The sequence below is a fragment of the Pseudorasbora parva genome, chromosome 18 (assembly GCF_024679245.1).
Source record: "Pseudorasbora parva isolate DD20220531a chromosome 18, ASM2467924v1, whole genome shotgun sequence".
Classification (NCBI taxonomy): Eukaryota; Metazoa; Chordata; class Actinopteri; order Cypriniformes; family Gobionidae; genus Pseudorasbora; species Pseudorasbora parva.
The window spans coordinates 19,906,614-19,927,585 of NC_090189.1; the positions used below are offsets into that span (position 1 = coordinate 19,906,614).

Here is a 20,972-nt window from a genome sequence, read left to right on the forward strand (position 1 = left end):
CAGTCAGCACTGTCAGAACTAATGCAATCTTTAGAACCGGCTGTGGCTGCTTTTGTGCTTTGGTTTGGGGAAGTAGTGACTCAGTAGTTGATGACCAACAGTGTTGAGGATAATGCATTACAAGTAACTTGAGCTACACAATCAGATAACTTTTTTCAGGTAACTAGTAAAGTAGCGCATTCCTTTTCAATTTACAACAACATATCTGAGTTTTTTTTTAATATAAGTAACAAAAATAAAAGGAAATCCTTCACACTATCAATGCTCCTTCATCAAGCATATACATATTACTCAGACTTTTATCACCTATAGGTATGAATGATGGGTATGATTTATTTATTTTTCCATATGTTATTTATTTATAATTGTTTATGTAACTTTGTGTTTGCATGTATATTTTATATTGTTTATATGTGGTGCTAATGATTTTACAAATGAAATATTCAGTCATTAAGCGTAAATACTAATGAATGGATCCCTGTAATAATAATTGGTCATGTTATCTTTTTTTAAAATGTGATGGAGTTTGAGTAATATGTATATTCCTGATGAAGGTCTTGAGACTGAAACATTGCTAATAAAAGGTTTTTGATATTTTCTGCAAGCAGTGATAGTGTGCGGGATTTCCTTTTATTTTTGAGATTTTTGGATTTGTTTATACTCTTTTCTACGCATCTATTACCAACAGGTGTGCGGCTGTAACTGTGTATTAATTTAATATAAGTAACACAGGTTACTTATTTATTGACTGACAGCTCTCCTGTCCCTTTGCTGAGAGAAAGCATAAGTGTTTGCTTGCCACATCACTTGCATGCATCACATGAATCAGTTTACATTACTGTTTATGATCAAATTATATACATATGTTATATATATAATTTACATAATCATGTTTAGCAACAAAGAAGTGCTTGATTAAGTAGTCAGTACTCATTGACACCAAATTTTATTTTGGTTTCATTTTCAAAAATGCAGTTACTCATTTCCAGCACATATTAATGTCACACATGTTCCATGAGACAGTATATGACTAAAGAAAAGGAACCTCAGTGGTAACTGTAATTATTTTTATGCTATATGACTGGAAAGAGAGCAAAACATGGGCAAATAAAACAAACCTTACAAAACACATTGTCATATCCGCGGTCCTTTCACTGTCAAACATTGTAATAAAGGGTAAATGTTTGTTAAATAAGTTACATGTTTTGCCAAAGACAAGCTTGTGTGGTTTATCGCCAATATCTCATTGTAGAAATACACAAGTTCATATTTTGCAGTTTAAGAGAAATTTCCTGTTGTATCTTAATAACGAAAGAACATAATCTATTAAAGCCTTTTCAATAATATTTTAATACTATGACTTTTATATTATCTAGTATTTTTCAGCCTCCTCCTGCTTAATGTATCTCTGTATTACAACTGTTTTTCCTTTTGAGACCAAATGTGAAGTAGTATTTAAATAAAGAGCTGAAGGCCTGATCTCTCATGCCATATATTAGAGGACTTAGACATCTTGGAAAAATCATAAACGTTACAAAGCAAAAATACATCACACTCAATGAAGTCATTAAGTCAGTATAAACATAAATGACTTCTTGGATAACTCCAACTAAAATGGATGCAGCACAGAGACCCAGCTGTATTAGATGCAACAGAACAGTCTTGTTGGCTTTTTTGGCAGACATTTTATCACCGGAGGCTGTTTTAGCCACAGCTGCTATAGAAGCATAAGTAAAGATAATAATAAAACAAACAGATATAAAAAATACACAAGTGAAAGCTATATCAAGTTGCTTATAGACCTGCAGCCTAAAGAGGGTAGTTTTTGAGCAGAAAAAATACATTGCTGTGTTTGTATCAACAGAATAAAAGATAATAATCTCAGACACAGACTGAATCCAGCTTAACGCCCAAACAACACCTATTGCCATGTTAGTTCTTCCGCAGGTGGTGATTTCTGCGTGTCTGAGAGGGATGCAGATGGCCACATATCTCTCCAGTGACATCAAAGCCAGATTTAATATTGAGGCCTGAAAGAGAGATGTTGCAGCAACAAGAAGGATGAGACAGGCGATTTTCATGACAAAAAGCCTACAAACAGCACACACAAACAACACTACACTCATAAAAAGATTAAGCGTATCGACCCAAAGCATGTGACCAAACAAAATGTAGCGGGATGTCTCCTGAAAAACAGTCTTTTTCCTCAAAGTGAAGATCATGACCCCATTGACATAAAGGAAAATAACACATGAGGACACAGACAAAACTATTTTCAAATCTCGATCCACCACATATGATATAGTTTGATTGATGTTAGATATAGAATAATTTAAATTAGACATATTCAGGAGTATAAAAAATATTTTTTAAAAAGCTGATATAAAACAAATAATATCCTAATACTGTGATCTATAAAGTCTTGTGTAACCAGGCGTGTGCAACCTCTGCTGTTGAAGATACAGAGAATGATCAGGGAGCATCACACTTTAAATATCAATGACAGTAACTGTCATGAACTACGTATAGAATCCCAGTGGCTGGTTTGTGTGTCAAAATGAAAACAAACAAACAAACAAACAACAACAGCAACCCTTGGTGTGTATTTCACCAATAAGTGCCTGACTACTAGAGCACCAAGTATAGAAAGTCCCAGTGGTTTATGTTTCCTTGTGCGTTCGTAAAGAAATATGTCTTTAATTCTTTAACCATAGACATTGAGGGGGACAAGTTCCCCAGAACAATTAGAAATAGCCAAATTGTCCCCCCAATATTTGATATTCTTGATGCTGGCCTGCTGTATTAAGAATTGATTCAAGGCCTGCTCCATTACGCACCACTCTGTTGCAGGAAGACAAAAGTAAAATGTTTTTTGGCTGGTCTGCCTCAGTGGTCTAAGAGCCAACAATGAGATGGACAATCAAATCAAAGAAGAGGACGAATTCCAATGTCACACACTTTAGTTACAGGAGTAAAAGAGTCCATGCGTCATAAGATGCAAGTAGCTAAATGTTTAATATTTGACAACTGTTTTACGATAAAAGCATTTAACGACCGTCAATAACAAGTGATGCAAACTTCTTGGCACTGAAAATAATTTATTTCTTTTAAATAAAGCAATAAAATATGCCCCCTGCCCATGCATAAAAAAAGGGGAAAAAAAGAAGAAAAAAAAAGAAAAAGCATTGGTCCACCTCAATGTCTACCCCGTTACAGCTCTAAGGCATGGTTACGGCCTTGTAGTCTGTGCATTTACCTCAGACTCTGTCTGTCAGTTAATAAACAAATATATTTAATTTATCCTTCAATTTGTGTATTAATAGAGTTTTAATGGAGTGTTTTAATAATAATTTGTTATTACATAGCTCTTTATTTGGTCTATCATGAAAGGCAGTGGTGTCAGAGTTTTTAAAGAGTGCACATGTGCGTATGTAAGAACGAGCCTATAACTGAATCTGGAAAAAATAATTCCAAGGCTAATTTATAGCAAAGTGGAACACGTTTACTGCTTTACTAGTTATAGCACAAAATAAACATGAATGAACATTAGAAGGTATGCTGTTTCAACTGCGGAAAGACATCAAGACACACCATTCTTTTTTCAAGTTCACGTCCACTAATGTTAATCTACTAACTCTGCTGTGTGGTTTGTTTGTCAGACAAAATATTGGTGGATAGCAACAAGGTTATCCACAATAATATTGGCCATATGACTGGTAAGGTCGCCTGTTAATCAAACTTCCGGCAAAGAGCTAATTTTGTCATCACAGTGTGTAATAATGATCCATGCAACGATGTAGACAGGTACGTTCACTCCATTTTGGAATTACGGTAAGTGCAAGATTTTGACGTATAAAAAGCGTCTATTTCTTTGTAAACTTTGAATTTTCTAAAAGAAAAGAGTTCCACATCCACATCACAGGTTCATTCTGTTAACTGAAACTGGCACTATATTTTCATGTTTCTTGCACTGAACTCGTTTGCTCGTTTCATACAAATTTAGCTGGCGCCATCTTGGATCTCATTTATCATCTTATCATCATAGTGAAAACAACTTCAAAGGGTTATTGTGCTGTATTAATATTAAGTAACATTGTCGCATTGCTAGTTTTGTTGCTTGGCCAATTTTTTATTTTTACATTTATAGTGTATAAGTAAAACACAATATATAGATAAAATCATTTTGGTTTACTTCTTTACTTTCATACGAAAGAATCTCTAATGACTATATCCTACTATTAGAATTAGTAGTAGTACGTAGCAGTAGAAGTAAACAAAGTGGATTCCCACCTGCTATGTGAAAGAAAAGAAAAAAATCCCTTATTTTTATTTTATTTATGTGCATTAAAATAAGTTTTGCACTTACTGTTTTTATCTGAACTCTCATAACCCCATAATGTCAATCTTGAAGGTTACATCAGAATCTACTTCCATACAGTCCCTTGTGTTTCCATTATTAATCACATTAAATATTTAGTATTTGTCTGTGTGTTTGTACAAAGTAGTCTACTGGGGTATGAAATGTGGTGATGATGTCTACCTGAGGTGATTACTTGGGGCCACAGGGAGAAGAAACCCTTATGTTTGGCACATGCTGTCCTCTAGATGTGTGCCCTTATTAATGAGTGTGCTATGAAAACATTAAAGTATAAAATAAACATGGCATCTTTAGGGGACATTCTAAGAAGTGACAGGCATGATGATGAAACCTACTTCACTTTTGATCTGTGTAAGAAAACACAAATGAGCGATAAAGGCTAATTACAAAGTTTCCAAAAACATCATAGTTGAAATATTAAAATCAAGACTCTTCTTATATATATATACTATAAAAATATACTATATTTTTATATTACTATAAAAAAAACAAGGGTTGTTATTGAAAAGAAGCTACAGCTCTGGAAAAAATGAAGAGACCAATGCTAAATTATTCGTTTCTCTGGTTTTACTAGTTAGAGGTATACTGTTTTTGGGTAAAATTATTTTTTTTGTTTTGTTCTATAAACTACTGACAACATTTTTCCCAATAAAAATATTGCAATTTAGAGCATTTATTTGCAGAAAGCAACAACTGGTCAAAATCACAAAAGATGTGGTGTTGTCAGACCTCAAATAATGGAAATAAAATAAGTTTAATTTTTAAACAACACAATACTAATGTTTTAAGTTAGGAAGAATTCAGAAATCAACATTTGGAATAACCCTGATTTTGAATCACAGCTTTCATGCGTCTTGGCATGCTCTCCACCAGTCTCCCATTGATGTTGGGTGACTTTATGCTACTCCTGGTGCAAAAATTCACACAGCTCGGATTTGTTTGATGGCTTGTGACCATCCATCTTCCTCTTGATCACATTCAAGAGGTTTCAATAGGGTTCAGGTCTGGAGATTGGGCTGGCCATGACAGGGCCTCTCCAGGCTTCCGTCTAACCATTAAGCTTGGAACACACTCTGCAAGAACAAAGAAATTTGTTTGTTTTCTCGAGGTGGCAAGAACAAGAACAAAGTTCATTCTTGCCAGTACATTTCATACTTCACGAGAAAAGCAGGTGCCGATCATCTGCGTTTCTCCACATTAACCATGCCTAATTTAAATGTATGACCAATCACACAATAGTTCTCGGAAACCCAAAAGAAAAAAGTTCTGCTCAGATGATGTGTCGAGAACAAGCTGTGAGAACTCTCAAACCAGGGCTGCGAGAACAAAATTACGTCATTTTGTTCTCGCAGCTCTGGGAGCGAGAACTTTTTTCTCTGTTCTTGAGGAGTATGTTGCAGCCTTTAGACAACCAGGTGTTGGACTAAGCTGAAAACTGATCTCATCAGAGAAGATGACCTTACTACAGTTCTCCACAATCCAATCCTTATGGTCTCTTGCACACCCTTAGCCTGGCTCTTCTTTTCTCCTCATTGATGAAGAGCTTTTTTCTAGCTTTGCACGACTTCAGCTCTGCCCGAACCGTTTCGAACCGTCCTCTCAGTGCACTTCACCTCAGCTGCCTTTTGCCATTCTTTTTGTAGGTCACTTGATGTCACCCTACAGTTGTTGAGTGACATTCAAATGAGTTGGCGCTCATTCTAATCAGTGGAGAATCTTTTTCTTGTTCTTATGAACCACCGTCTTTAAAATTTTAAGGATAGCAACCCAACGCTCACTGTATCCCTCTGCCAGTAAAGCCAGAATTGAACCCTTCTTTTCCTCACTCAAAACTTTCCTTTTCAACTTTTGTGGCATGGTCAATAGTTATTTTTTGATTCCAATTACTCTTGAGGTACTACTAGCACTGTTTTTGTCACCCAGCTGGTCCTACTGCAAGATGATAGTGATGACCACAGAAGTGTTTTTTTTATACTTTTCCTTGTTAAATAAGATTTGGTTCAGGTGATCACCTAATCAGCACATCATTCAGTAGAATGAGGTGTGCCTGTGTTGGAAATCAACAGATATTGGAATGGAATGGCTTCCATACTTGTAGAGATGCTGATTTAAGAAAAAAAAATGCAGTGTTCTGAGAGGTGGAGAAAATATAGAGAGGAAGGAAGGGGAAAAAAAATATTAGAATTAACTGAAAGAAAGAAGACAGCACAGAGAACAACTTACTTTAAAGGAACACGCCGACTTTTGGGGACTTTAGCTTATTCAGCGTATTCCCCCAGAGTTAGATAAGTCCATACAAACCATTCTCATCTCAGTGCGTGCCATAACTCTGTCTGACGCACCCACCGCTAGCTTAGCTTAGCACAAAGACTGGAGGTAAATGGCCCCAACTAGCCTACTGCTCAATAAGTGACAAAATAATGCCAACATTTCCCTATTTACTGTGATACTGTGATGTCATGTTTATCGTTACATCGTGTACTAAGACGTGTACAGAAAATGAAAAGTTGTGATTTTCTAGATATCTGGGAACTACTCTCATTGCTGCTTAAAGCTACACTGTGTAACTTTTTTAGTTTATTCTTAGCTAAAATCACTTAGTTCTTTCAAAAATATATGTGCTCATTAATGTATATTTACTTCTTTCAAGTAATAATGTATTCTCGTAAACGGGTGAGGGTTCGGATGGCGGTCGCCATGTTGCTCCTCCATCTTAAGTACATTTGCCAAAGAGGGACATACCCGTAAATTCAAGCTTCGCTTTTCGCGTTTTTACACTCGATGGCACTCGAATGTGAAGAGGAGGATTGCTTGAGGCTGCTATATGATGGAGGATCACTCTTAAGCCCCTTTCACACTGCACGTCGGACCCGTAATATTCCCGGAACATTGCCGGGTCGCCTTTTGTGTGAAAGCAACCACGTCCCGGAACTGATTACCGAATTCGACCCGGATCGGGGACCTAGTAACATTGCGGGATATGTATCAGAGTCGCCAAGGAAGCGGAAAAGAGAATTAAGACAGCAACGCAACAGGCAAATCAACAAGACAAAAGTGAATATTGGAGTGGCCTTTCGAAGATGGAAAGAGCTCATGAAGAGCAACGATTTTAAAAAGAACGCCGACGTTGCCTGCTTTCTTCTCGACAGGTAATATTAATTCAGCCTATTTGTGTATATTGGAAGTTTTATTGTTGCTTGGCTAATTATATCATGGTGTGCGGTGCTCAACACTAGAATGACATAGGATAGTTTTCCTCGCGTCAATGATGAAAAAGTATTGTTTACCTTATAACATAAATCTGTGTTCTATGACGGATAACATGAGATCAATATTTTAATTGCATTACAATTACTTAGATTAGCTTGCATTCGTCTGGGAACCTGATAGCTGATGTTAGCAAAATGAAATGGTAAAAAATAACGAAAACGTAAAGCTATTATTCATTTTACATAGATTAATTTGATCATAGATCATTTGGCAAATTAAATAACTGCAAATTATAATAGTTTTCAAAAGTAACCTCATCACTTGAAGCAACACTCACCGAAGAGGTCGAACTGGAAGCCATGACTAAATCGGCCACCGTAGGAGTTGAAACGAAATCGAAATTGAGAGGAACAGTAATTATTATTCACTGGATGGTCATATACCTTTTCACCACTAGATGGGGGAAAGCCATAGACTGTAAAAAAATATGGACGTAGTGTCCGTGACGTCACCCATAGGATTCCGATAGGCCGTTCTGAAGCTTAAAGTATGGGCGAGCTGGGCGTTGCCATCTTGTGAGCGAGTCATCGCGTGTCACTCCCAGATAACGAAAAATGGTCAAAAAGACGGGATGTGCGCGGAGCTGAGGTGACGCAATGACTATAGACGGCAGATAAATGACTACCACTTGTAACCACGCCCTTAATTATGCAGAACTTTAAGGCTTTTTATAACGTAAACGAATGAGCAATAAAAAAATTCACCCCCCTCACAGTTGTCATGAAGATCAAAGTTAGCTTTATAAGCCAAAACCACAATTGTACCAGGCTGTAAACATGTTTTTTTTTTCTGCTTTAAAGTTGAGAATTTTAACATGGGGCTCAATGAGATTCTGCTCCCTACTGGAGCCTGTCCCTAGTGGCCAGTTAAGGAATTGCAGTTTACATTACTTCCGTATTGGCTTCAAGAGAGATCGCGGGAGGTTGCCGCTTGGGGAAAATATCACAGTGTAGCTTTAATAATCTAGGAACTTTGCTGCCATACCATGGGTGCAGCGGCGCAATGATACTTGAGCAGCGCCTGAAAAAAGTTCCCTGCACGCTTTCTGTGGAACCAGGTTGTCATGACCATAGATATACATAAAAATGGATGGTTAACAACACCAAGAAGAAGATTGTTGTTGCAGAAAACAATAACTGAACACATTAGAAATGATTTTATTTTCTTTCATGACTCAGTTGTTCAGTTGTGTGATGTCCACACTAGTTATCCTGTTTACCCCATTTCCCCTCTGTCCACTCTGTTACCTGTTTTTTCATGTTAATAAAATAAGTTCAATAAATGTTATGCATGTCTTTGTGATTCATTTTACATTTCATTATAAGGGAAATTCGACTGAAATTAAGAGGAATGTGTTAAAATTATAAAACTTTTTTTCATGATAATCATGAACACTTTTATGGTAATGTTAAAATAATGTAAACATTACAATAACTCTGTGGGTGGACATTTATTTGACCTTTGCTTGTGTGAAGAATTTGGTCAAAATTATTAAAGAATATTCTGAGCTCGACCAAATTGTGGTAAGCCCTTCTTCAGGTTACCAAACTGAAATGGTATAATAGGTCCTATATGACCCTATCATATATTATTTTACTATTTGTTTAAACTGTTGTAACATTTGGAAAGTAAAACCAATTTAAAAAGTAGAAAAAGCAATTTTAAGAGTTATAAAGCAACAAAATAACAAACAAAACAAATTAAATAGAGATGAAATTAGCCTCTTATGAAATATTGTTTGTAAAAAGGGAAGAAAAGATGTTTAAGTTTGTGAAAGACAAGCGTATTGCATACGATGTATTAGGACATACACACTGTTGAATTTGTCATTGTCTCCTCTTGCTTGCAATGTAACGCAAGTTCATGTCGCCAGATGGCAGTAAGTAACCAACCTTGTCAAACCAAAACACAGAACATGAGGAAGTGGGTTGCTAAGGAAATCAAGCCTGGAGGCGCTGTAAACAGTGAACAAATGCTTACTGGATTAACATTATTGCTCGCTTCACAATCTTGCCAGCATTGCTGACCAATGAATGAGTGTGGTGATTGTGTAAATCGTGGTACGCGTGTTAATTGTAACTATTCTGCTTTGTTTATGGCGTTGTAAAACCTGAAAAGGAGTGTAGACGTAGATGGTCAGGTCGTGAATTACCGTTAGCTAGCGTTAGCTCTTCTGCTAGTTTTGATTTACCCTAGTTACAAGATCGAGTTTGATATCTGTAACTAAAAAGTAATCATTTTATATAAACTAGTTTTAGTACACCTGAACAACATGTCACAAGTATGGAAGTTTATAGCCGATATTATTAAAGATGTTTATGAAGCTAATTGTATCAATACAAACAACAATGTTGAAGAAAAAAATAAGCTGAAATATATAAGCTGAAATAGTGAATATATGTTGGAGCAAAAACTAACAATTGAATAGAAAATATTATTCTAAAAAAACAAATATAATAGTTGGATATGCTAATACAGTGCATGACATTGGTTTTATGGTAATTTAAACTGATGAATGTGATAACTAACAAACTACATAATGTGATTTAAGGACTTTTATGGCAGAATTGCATATAATTGGGCAGATCATCGGGGCCACCGGCTTCCCACAGAACAGCCTCTTCTGCAAATGGGGTGTACACACAGGTGCCTTGTTTGTTTTATTGTTTTCTATTTTATATTTTGTTAAAAACTGACAACAAAAGCTGTGCAAAATCCCTGATCTTATTGAGAATTATTGTGTTTTCCTTACATTTGAATGATGTGAGATTGATTTAATGCTAATTTGATGTCCCAAAGTTTGCATAAATATAAACTACAAAACCTTTTTTCACTTTGTGTCATTCAGGAGGAGCATGGAGGCATCTTTCTGGTCTGAAGGAAGGTCAAACTCAAGTGGACATGCCTCAAACAGGCGACATGGCATACTGGAGCCATCCCATTGATTTGCACTACACTACTAAGGGCCTACAAGGTATTTGTATTAGAGGTCGACTGATAGAGGTACCGATACCATTAACTAGGTTGGACTTGCCGATAACTATTAACCAATAGTTTTTATCCATATATTTATACCATAAATGTACCATACATTTTAAATGGAATAAAATTATACATATTATTATTAATTATACATATAATATGAGTATACAGTATGTATGTATGTATGTATGAATGCTTCTATTTTTGAACATTTGCTGATTATCTAATCAAAACAACAAAATATGGCGGTCGAAAACACGTGAGGAGTGTAGCGTTGTGTCACAGCTAGGACCACTCACATATGTGTTGTCACATAATTAACAAACATGGTAATTACCATACATGCAAAAAAAAAAATTCAAGAATACACAAAGTGGGCTAGAGTAGTTTAAAGTTACTGATTTGTAGTGTTTTTTTCTGATTTGTTTATATTTCTGTCAGCCTCATGAACATATCAATGTTACATATCATATCAATTTGCTACCAAACATATCAATTTTCTTTTTCCACATCACTAGCATTGAATATGTAACTTCGCTGGCTAAGGAATGTATAAAAGTGACCAGCTTTACACATAAACTAATGCAAATAGATGGTAACTATCATGACATCAAAAACATTTGGGTCTTTGTGTATTTTTTTAAATTGTTTTAACTGTTTGATTTGCTGCTAATGTTAGCATCCTCTGAAGCCTCGACGGCAAACATACTGCTGTTCTCAACTAATGTAGCATCTAGTCAACAAATTAATTACTTTATAATGAGTCACTCTAATCGCAGTCCCTCCAACAATGGACGCAACCCAGAAAAAAACATCATTATGGATTTTTGCCGGTAACGATTGTTCCAGCTATTGGCGCCAATTAATCTGCAAAATCTTGTATTATGTTTCAGGTCTTAGAAAGAGTTTACAACCACTTAAACATGATTTAATATATAGGATGTGTTTTCTATCTCTAGGATGGCCAAAGCTTCACCTCCAAGTGTGGCATCAGGACTCTTTTGGACGATGCCAGCTCTATGGTTATGGTTACATCCACGTACCATCAAGCCCAGGACAGCATCGCCTGCAATGCGTGACATGGCGGCCGCTGGGATCCTGGCAGGATCAGCTTGCCGAGATGTTTGTCGGAGGAGGCCCACAGCTGCGCTCGCCAGATCTCATTTACAGTGGCGCAGACCGATACAGACTCCATACGGTTGCCATGGGCACAGTTGAACTAGAACTGTGTGTTATTCTACGCCACTTTGACCGATATGGTGTGGAGAGCTGAGAACGGACTGCAGACTGTCACACATTTCAGATCAGAGATGTATGGAGTGAAAAGAAGGTAAAATATTTTGTTATATTGGACAGGAGGTTCTCATATAAGGTGTGTGTGAATGTAAAGATGAATAGTTAAGTATGTAATACAATGAGTTGAGTGAAATAGTGATGGATTTACGTCTATGGACTGATAATGTGTTTTTTGATCTCAAACAAAACTTAATTTCATTTTTCTACATTTTTTGTACACTTTGTATGTTTTATAGAAATTTATTTTGTTTTGATGCAATTACATTTGGCAGTTTTTAAAGGTGAATCATTTCTGAATCAAACATTTTAAATCACTCATCATCAAAGCTTGATGGGAAGGACCTTTCAATAAAAAAAGGCATTTCTTTCAGTTGTATGAGTGTAAATTTCTTAGTTCATAGTTCTTTATATAACAGGCCTTTTGTAGTAGGCTCTGTGCTTTGTAGATAGTGAGATACAGCTGTCACATTTTGCTCATTTCCTGTGTGGAGTTTCTAACTGTTTTAGTGAGACTTAAAAAGACAAAAGAGCTAGTACGATCACAGCTTTTTTTGTGTAAAGTATGTTTCATGTAACATCGAGTAACTCAATGCAACTCAATGTCTTAAAAGACTCTACTTAGTCCTCTGAATGGGTGAGGAAGAAATTATTAAAAAAATTGTTGACACCATCCTGTTTCAGAAATGGAAACTTTGGCTGTAAGAAGTATTTTAATGCGCTGTTTCACGTCCTGCTTGTACTGAAGTTCATCAGTTCCTCTCTAAAATCCGTTTCTTTATTTAGACAGAGCTGGGGGGGTTTTTAACGTTCAGTTGTCATCATTTGGTGGCTCTGCTAATTCGCTGTTAAAATGTGTCTGCTTTCTACTAAGAGTTCTCAAGTTTGAAAGTAGGATACCCTCTGTGGGAATTGCGTCTGCATTCTGTAAACACAAGCTGTGGAAGATTTTTCAACAGATAAACTGCTGTTCTAGCATACTTTCTGTGGTGTGTCATTTAACTGTTTCCCTTAACATACCCAGCTAACTTATTTAAAAGTTTAAATAATTATTATTTAAATAATTATTATTTATTGTTTAATTATCAAAAAAGATTTACATGTAAATAAAGGAATAATACTTTTGAAAATTTTATTTAAAATCATGATTACACACAAGATATCGGTACCCTAAAGGCCACGATAACTCGTATCAAAGTTCAGTACAACACCACACCATTTTTCCACGTGAAAGATGGTGGAGCCCCAGAGTACACCCAACTTTTATGCAATTATCATGGACCAATTGCAGTTCAATGTAAAGTTTTCCAGAAAGTTTGCGCTGGTGAGCACCTTTGTTTTGGCCAAATTGTGTTCATAGTGTTAAAAAAAAGAGATTTAAAAAAAAAAAAAGTATTTCAGGATTATTATTTTTTTTACATGAAGAGGGTCGCCATGTGTTTTGAGATCACCTGATCAGGTAAACTCTACTCACTTTATCCTGGTTACCTCCATTAGCATTCAACACTTTTGCTCACCTAATTAATGGCTGACTGAGTTGCTTTTTTGTGTGATGCTACCTAAGTGCAGCCAGACTATTGAAGCCTGTTCTCACAAATGTGAATAAAATTAAAAATCATTGTAATTCTATGAAAATAGGAAAGTCAGCACCACATCTATAACGATAATGACAGAGAAATAATATTATTTGAATGGACTCACTTTCAGAATAATTTTTTTCCAGTTGTTGAGTGATAAAAACAGGGACCACCAATCAGAATCCACATGATTTTTAGGAACTTCAGTGTTTAGACATTTACATTTATGCATTTAGCAGACACTTTTATCCAAAGGGACTTACAAGTCAGGAGTACAGGAAGCGATCCGTCAAGAAGAGGCAAAGAAACGCAAAAAGTGCCCTAAATACCAAGATTTGTGTACTACTCAGAGTAGCAAAAAACAGAAAAAGGGAAGAAGAAAAGAGAAATAGAGGAGGTAGAGTTTTATTTTTATTTTAATTTTTAATGATAAGATTAAGTGCTCATGGAAGAGATGAGTTTTTACCTGTCTTTTGAATGAAGCGAGTGATTCTATAGACGTCCGATAAATGTGATAACTGCAGCATGCACTTCTGATAAACAAAGTTATCATATGTTGGAGGAGTGGATGCTAATATAGTTAGTTTTATAGTTGGGCCTCAAAGTTTAAATCTATAGGAATAGGAAAGTCTACACCAGCTAAAGATAATGGCACAGAGTAATGATATCATTGGAATCACTTTCAGTATTTTTTTTTTAGTTGATGAATAATGAAAACATTAACACCCAATCAGGATCCACCTGACTTTTAAGAGCTTGAGCATGTAAAGTGGTAGTTGTCAAAACTGCATAATATAAAGTTATTGTGTGTTGGTGCGGATACTTACATAGTTATTGTTATAGATATTTTTGTTATCTTTCTTGGTGTGAACAAGTGGGTTGTTGAGGATTCTTTCCTGAATTCTTTGTTAATTAGTTACAGAATTCATAACATCTTGTTTCATTCTAAATGTTTAATTCTTTGTTGAGTGGATAGGAATAACCAGCTGACTCCAGGCATGTGAATGCCATCATGATTTGAAACACTTTGCCTCACATATTGTCTACAGTGTGGGTTAAATCTTCAGGGGGAAACTACTGTGCTGCAAAGGAAGTGTTGTGTCATTTGCTTAAACTGTGCTGCTTCCTTTTCCTCTTTTGTCATTCCTTGAGTTGAGAGCAAACGGTTCAGAGCAAGAGGATGGCACGCGAAAATAACTGATATTACTTTGAACCTCAACACGTGTATTTGTTTTTTTCTGTTGAGCGGGACGCAAGAAGCCGTTAAGGTTATCGAGTGGAAACTATGTGCTGTAAATGAAGCTTGGTTGCTTGTAAGGACATCTATTGCGGCGTACGTTCATTGGACCTCTGACTTCATTGGTGAGTTTTTTGCCCCCAGATCCATTGAGGCTGTTGTGCCAGCATCCATATCTCAGTGATGTTTGGTTTCTGATTCAGGCCATTGGGTTTGAAGTGAAGAAGACAACACCAGCTTATGCTTTAGCCTGTAGCAATGCTAAAGAGAGGCCAGCATTATATCTAGAAGTTTCTCAAGACCGTCTAACCAGCCGGTAACCATCCATTGCCACACTCAAAGGCTGAAGATAGATTCCAGCAACGCTGACCATGAGAGCGGAGAGCTTATTACTGGTATTGCAATGCCTGTTGGGATTTGTGCATTATAGCAAAGCATTGTCAACGTGCAATCCTTTAGACCTGGAACTGATAAAGAGAAAGCGCGTTGAAGCCATTCGTGGACAGATTCTCAGCAAGCTACGACTGCCTAAGGAGCCAGAAGTAGATGAGGAAAAGGAGTTAGAAAACATCCCACTAGAACTGATCTCAGTGTACAACAGCACTGTCGAGCTAAATCAGGAGCAGGCGGCAGATCCTGTACATCAGGCTATAGAAGATCCTAATGAGGAGGAATACTATGCTAAAGAGGTTCACAAGTTCATAATGAAACAAAGTGAGTGCATCTATCCTTTATCTATTGTCTAGCCTGTTGATTATTGAATGATTACAGTGCCTTTCTTAGTGTTAGAGCCTAGGATGCCATGTGCCTGCCGATTTCCTCAGAGAACTGAGGGTGTGTGCAAATTATCTGACCACAAACAGGAAGGAAGGCTGTTAAGAGAATGCTAATGAAGTGACTCAGATCCTGGATTCTGTGTTCCTTGGTAAATTAGTTACGCTATCACTCATCTCCAAACATCCCTTGATCTATTATTGCCTCTTAAACCCATATTTGGACTAATATAAGACAACACTGGTTTGGAGATGTTTTAGTGTTGGTTGTAAAGACGATGATGACAGTCACTCACTTTAACGTTTCCCATGACTTTCAAAAACATGAACATTAAAATATATATGCACAGTACCATTCAACATTTTTTAACCCTGTTCTTTTCTTTTCATTAAAGAATCCTGAATTTTTTTTTTATCACTTGTATTCCACAAGCGACAAACACTTTTCAACACTGATAATAATTTTGTAAAGAATTAATTAGTTAGGATTATGTAATCTATTATTTACTCTTAATGATTAATGATATATTATTGTCTATTAAAACTAGCCTATGTATGAGTTTGTTTATATGATTCTGATAAATTTGAGTCATCATTGAAGTGTTACCTTTAGATTGCTTTTTTAAAAATGATTACTTTAATAAAGCACCAATATATTGTTGCAGGATGACTATTTTATTCTCATAGGCCTATAAAGCACATCTTTTGTTCTCCACTTCTTCATTCTTTTGGTGCTCCGTTCATACAAATTTATATATATATATATATATATATATATATATATATATATATATATATATATATATATATATATATATATATAAAATTATAGAATATATAATATAAAAACATACATGCTTATTTTCCATTTTGTCTCTTATCACCAGTGACAGAACAAACAAAACACCACATATTGTTCAACATGACAGATATAAAGCACATATTGGGTTCAAGCCTGATCTCCCAGGCGGAGCTACGTTTGCGCATAAAGGAAACTAACATGCCTAATGCAGAGCAGAGACTGGAGCTGTACCAGAACACTGGGAACAAGATGCGCTACCTGTATTCACGTTTCATTTCCAATCAATTGGTGGGCAAGTGGGTGACGTTTGATGTGACGTCGACCTTAAAGGACTGGCTGCAGAAGACGGGTGAGAATCAGTGCCGCTTGCCAAAGGCTACACATTACACATTATTGTATTTTAGAGCTATAAATCCTATCAAAACTATTATCTAACACCATACCATCATAAAATGAACCTAGCACATATATATATATATATATATATATATATATATATATATATATATATATATATATATATATATATATATATATATACATACACACACACTCACCTTAAGGATTATTAGAAACACCTGTTCAATTTCCCATGAATGCGATTATCTAAAAAACCAATCAGATGGCAGTTGCTTCGATGCATTTAGGGGTGTGGTCCTGGTCAAGACAATCTCCTGAACTCCAAACTGAATGTCAGAATGGGAAAGAATGGTGATTTAATACATTTTGAGCGGGGCATGGTTGTTGGTGCCAGACGGGCCGGCCTGAGTATTTCACAATCTGCTCAGTTACTGGGATTTTCACGCACAACCATTTCTAGGGTTTACAAAGAATGGTGTGAAAAGGGGAAAACATTCAGTATGCGGCAGTCCTGTGGGCGAAAATGATGCTTGATGCTAGAGGTCAGAGGAGAGTGGGACAACTGATTCAAGCTGATAGAAGAGCAACTTTGACTGAAATAACCACTCGTTACAATCGAGGTATGCAGCAAAGCATTTGTGAATCCACAACACGCACAACCTTGAGGCGGATGGGCTACAACAACAGAAGACCCCATGGAATGTGGTGGAACGGGAGCTTTATGCCCTGGATGTGCATCCCTCAAATCTTCATCAACTGCAAGATGCTATCCTATCAATATGGACCAAAATTTCTAAAGAATGCTGTCTGCACCTTGTTGAATCAATGCCACGTAGAATTAAGGCAATTCTGAAGGAGAAAGGGGGTCAAACACAGTATTAGTATGGTGTTCCTAATAATCCTTTAGGTGTGTATGTATGTATGTATGTATGTATGTATGTATGTATGTATATATATATATATATATATATAGCTACTAAAATGACAGAAGAACAACATTACTGAAATTAAAATTAAATTGTGAACTGAATATAAAAATAAAAGCTAATTTAAATATTTCATAAGTACATAAATTATCAGAAAAGAACACTTCTTCAAACCAAATTTTGCAAACCTGTCACATTGTAAATCTGTTGTGTAGTTCTTTTTGCATTTACATTTTTATTTGTTGTTGACAATGTTTATTTCTTATTACTAAAAACACTGACACTGTGTTTAATCAGTTTTTAAAGCAGTGTTAATTACATTACAATTAAATTTATGTATAATAAATTCAACTTTCTCTAAAATGTGATTCCTAGAGCCGGAGCAAGGATTTCAGTTGAAGGTGCCCTGTAATGAGACCTTTGAATTCAAAATAACAGGTTTGTGAAGTAAGATTCCAATCCTCCATGTCTTGAGGTTGATGAAATAAGCTAATATTGCTATATTTGTGGATGCAGGTTTAACTACATCAAAAAGAGGTGATAAAGCCCCTTTAGCAGATAAAGAGCCAAGGCCCCACCTTTTGGTAATGTCACTTTCTGCGGACGGCCAGAGCCCATTAAAATCTCGCCGGAAACGGCAAATTGATGCAGTTTGTACCGAGTAAGCCTTTTATGATTCAACATAAAGGAAAACATGACATTCCTTTTATATACAGTATATGATGTTTATGTACGGTATCAAAAGCCTCACAGTTTGCCACCTTCATGCCTAATGCAGAAAGTCTGAGGGCTGCTGCGTGAGGAGCCTGTACATTGACTTCCGCAAAGACCTGGGCTGGAAGTGGATACATGAACCTTCTGGTTACAATGCCAACTATTGCACTGGCTCTTGCTCTTATTTCTGGGGTTCAGAAAACAAGTACTCACAGGTAGGCTAGCGATCAAGATTAACAGAAGTTTCATAACGGGACTGTTTAGAAATGATGTTGTCCGATGTTGTTTACCGACAGGTTCTTGCACTGTATAGACATCACAATCCTGGTGCATCTGCTCAACCCTGCTGCGTACCTCAGGTTCTAGAGCCACTGACCATCCTTTACTATGTGGGGCGACAACATAAGGTCAGAATTGCTTTTTTCCCCCACTTAGTGCGCTACAGAAAGTGAATCTAATCAATGCTCCTTGTATCTTTTCTCAGGTAGAACAGCTGTCAAATATGATTGTGAAGACCTGCAAGTGTTGCTGAAAGTGGCGTTTCCGTTTGGTCAAATCAAGAGAGGAACATCTCGAGGCTCTGCATTTTCTGAGGGGAACTATTTTATTCCTTTGTTTGTTTTGTTTTTTGTCAACTTGACCTTTTTGGTTTACTTGACTCCACTCCCATGTATCACATTTAGATATTGTATATTAGATATTGCATGTTTTGTACTGTACATTTATGTTGTCAAATGTCAATAAAACTCTACATATGCTGTACATGTTTTCATAGAAGTGGAACATATTCATTGTTTGAAATAAAGGTGCCCAAAGTGTTTAATATTATTTAGCAGGTACAACATTTTCAACACAGTTGAGGTGTAGATTTTTTTTTAAATTTTAAATTAGCACATCTGTATAAAATGATCCAAATGAAAATTGTTGGACTTGTGTTTACCGTAGATATGAACAAAGTAAAAAATAATGTATCTCTGTTTTCAGAAGATTCTGTACTTGCAGGTCAAGAATAAAAGCATTGCTTTAACATTGCTTTTAATAATTGTTCTGATGCCGAGACTCAATTTATGCGTAATTATGCTGTTGGCAGCGGGGAAAAAAGTTTTTATTTTATTTTATTTGTGCTTGCTAAATGTTTATTTTTTGTTTTAATTAATTATTCTTAAAACGAAGAATACACTGCTTTAATATCATAATGTATCAGCTCCAAAACTAAGCAATGTTGCTACAATTTATATAAAACATTTTTTTTTTTTTAAGTCAGAGCCGTTGGTGTTATTGCTGTGTAATTGTGATCACCCTTAAATGTTTTTATGTTGAGTTGTTTTTCCCGTCTCCACATTTGTTACAGGTGTTCAGGAAAGACAATTTCCTGCCAGCTATGTTGTTGTGGCTTCAGAGCTGGCAAGGCTTTTGTTGTTTGATTTTATAAAGGAAGTGATTTAAAACTGGTATTTGTATGGTTTATATATATATACACGCTGGTATGTTTGCACACTGCATTTTATTTAATGATCTTACTGAAAATATAATATAATAATAGTTACAATGAAAGATCTTGATGTACCTGTTTGTTAGGTGAGAAAACTATAATATATATATATATATATATATATGTGTGTGTGTGTGTATACACACACACACACACACACACACACACACACACACACACACACACACACACACACACACACACACACACACACACACACACACACACACGCTGTACGGTACCCAAAGCAATGTGTGGAGGGGATTTTTGTTTTTAATGACCATACATTTTGAATAAATCATTAAAATATGAGAAAATATTATATATGTTTTAATTATAAGGGAAGAACAAAACACTAAACTTGGTTAAGGTATTTTTCTGACAATATTATTTGGCAAAAAAATGTGGATAAATGCATATATATATATATATATATATATATATATAAAATAATTCTTTAAAACGTTAAATAGACGTCAAACATGGTAACATCATACTTTAATTAAACTTTAAAATTTACTTTAATTATAAAACCATGTGCATCCTATGCTGCCCCCTAGTGAACGAACTGGGCTGAAGATAAATTAGGATTACTTGGACTTTTCACAAATGAATAAAAACTTAATACTTATATATTTTTTGGGACAAGTAATCTAAAGTGATTAGATTTTTGTTGATGAAAGGTGTTTTGACATTCTGAGTTTTCAGTATGAAATTTAAGTTCCAATTATAAGGCTGGCAAGCGATTCTGTTGCAGGCTTTTCCAGCCCTCGTAAATAAAGAGAATGTAAATCTATGGCGCTCTCTGCTGGTTACACATCTACCATACTTTCTCAACGATTCAGGATTGTTGACAGGGTGTGACAAAGTTAATACTTAAAGAAACATTTATCTGTTTATTTAAAACCAAAGTAGTGAATGAAATAATGTATTGTTGCTTTTGCTTAGCTTCTGTGGTGTAATATTATGACCATGATCCAAACAATATGGTTTCCTGTTTAATGACACTGAGGTGTTTTATCACTTGACAGCCAAATAATTATTTGCTTTCTGTTGGCCAATAAGGTTAAGATACCTCCAAATATTATCAGTTTATAAGTTGGATTGTTTTACAGATTGTTTTATGATGGCTTTGATTTCTTAAGAGTGGAGTCTTGGGCAACAAAAG

At 35.7% G+C, this 20,972-nt stretch overlaps 3 protein-coding genes across 4 annotated transcripts; 2 read left to right on the plus strand and 1 right to left on the minus strand.

The window, feature by feature from the left end:
• Positions 1-1,397: 1,397 nt before the first annotated feature.
• On the minus strand, positions 1,398-2,345 carry LOC137046919 (odorant receptor 131-2-like). The gene has a single exon (XM_067424390.1). The coding sequence runs from the start codon at positions 2,343-2,345 to the stop codon at positions 1,398-1,400; it is 948 nt and encodes a 315-aa protein (XP_067280491.1).
• Positions 2,346-9,566: 7,221 nt separating this feature from the next.
• b9d2 (B9 domain containing 2) lies at positions 9,567-12,296 on the plus strand. The gene is made up of 4 exons (XM_067423890.1): positions 9,567-9,708; positions 10,200-10,294; positions 10,497-10,622; positions 11,590-12,296. The coding sequence occupies exons 2-4, from the start codon at positions 10,207-10,209 to the stop codon at positions 11,901-11,903; spliced, it is 528 nt and encodes a 175-aa protein (XP_067279991.1). The 5' UTR covers positions 9,567-9,708; positions 10,200-10,206; the 3' UTR covers positions 11,904-12,296.
• A 2,332-nt stretch (positions 12,297-14,628) lies between these two features.
• On the plus strand, positions 14,629-19,811 carry tgfb1b (transforming growth factor, beta 1b). 2 transcript variants are annotated; one of them, XM_067423889.1, is made up of 8 exons: positions 14,629-14,862; positions 14,941-15,451; positions 16,398-16,661; positions 17,974-18,036; positions 18,115-18,259; positions 18,377-18,527; positions 18,609-18,719; positions 18,797-19,811. In XM_067423889.1, exons 2-8 carry the CDS (start codon positions 15,109-15,111, stop codon positions 18,842-18,844), a joined length of 1,125 nt encoding a protein of 374 aa, XP_067279990.1. In that variant the 5' UTR covers positions 14,629-14,862; positions 14,941-15,108; the 3' UTR covers positions 18,845-19,811. The 2 variants fall into 2 exon arrangements, with proteins under 2 accessions (XP_067279990.1, XP_067279989.1); XM_067423888.1 differs by having other exon boundaries at positions 14,629-15,451.
• Positions 19,812-20,972: the final 1,161 nt, after the last annotated feature.

Excerpts from the sequence above, each read along its gene's own strand:
- tgfb1b (XM_067423888.1), top strand. The coding sequence starts at position 15,109 with ATGAGAGCGGAGAGCTTATTACTGGTATTGCAATGCCTGTTGGGATTT. Across the intron at positions 18,037-18,114 it reads CTTTGAATTCAAAATAACAG|GTTTAACTACATCAAAAAGA; the intron begins GTTTGTGAAGTA and ends TTGTGGATGCAG. Across the intron at positions 18,260-18,376 it reads ATTGATGCAGTTTGTACCGA|AAAGTCTGAGGGCTGCTGCG; the intron begins GTAAGCCTTTTA and ends TGCCTAATGCAG.
- b9d2 (XM_067423890.1), top strand. The coding sequence starts at position 10,207 with ATGGCAGAATTGCATATAATTGGGCAGATCATCGGGGCCACCGGCTTC. Across the intron at positions 10,295-10,496 it reads CAAATGGGGTGTACACACAG|GAGGAGCATGGAGGCATCTT; the intron begins GTGCCTTGTTTG and ends TGTGTCATTCAG. Across the intron at positions 10,623-11,589 it reads CACTACTAAGGGCCTACAAG|GATGGCCAAAGCTTCACCTC; the intron begins GTATTTGTATTA and ends TTCTATCTCTAG.
- LOC137046919 (XM_067424390.1), bottom strand. The coding sequence starts at position 2,345 with ATGTCTAATTTAAATTATTCTATATCTAACATCAATCAAACTATATCA.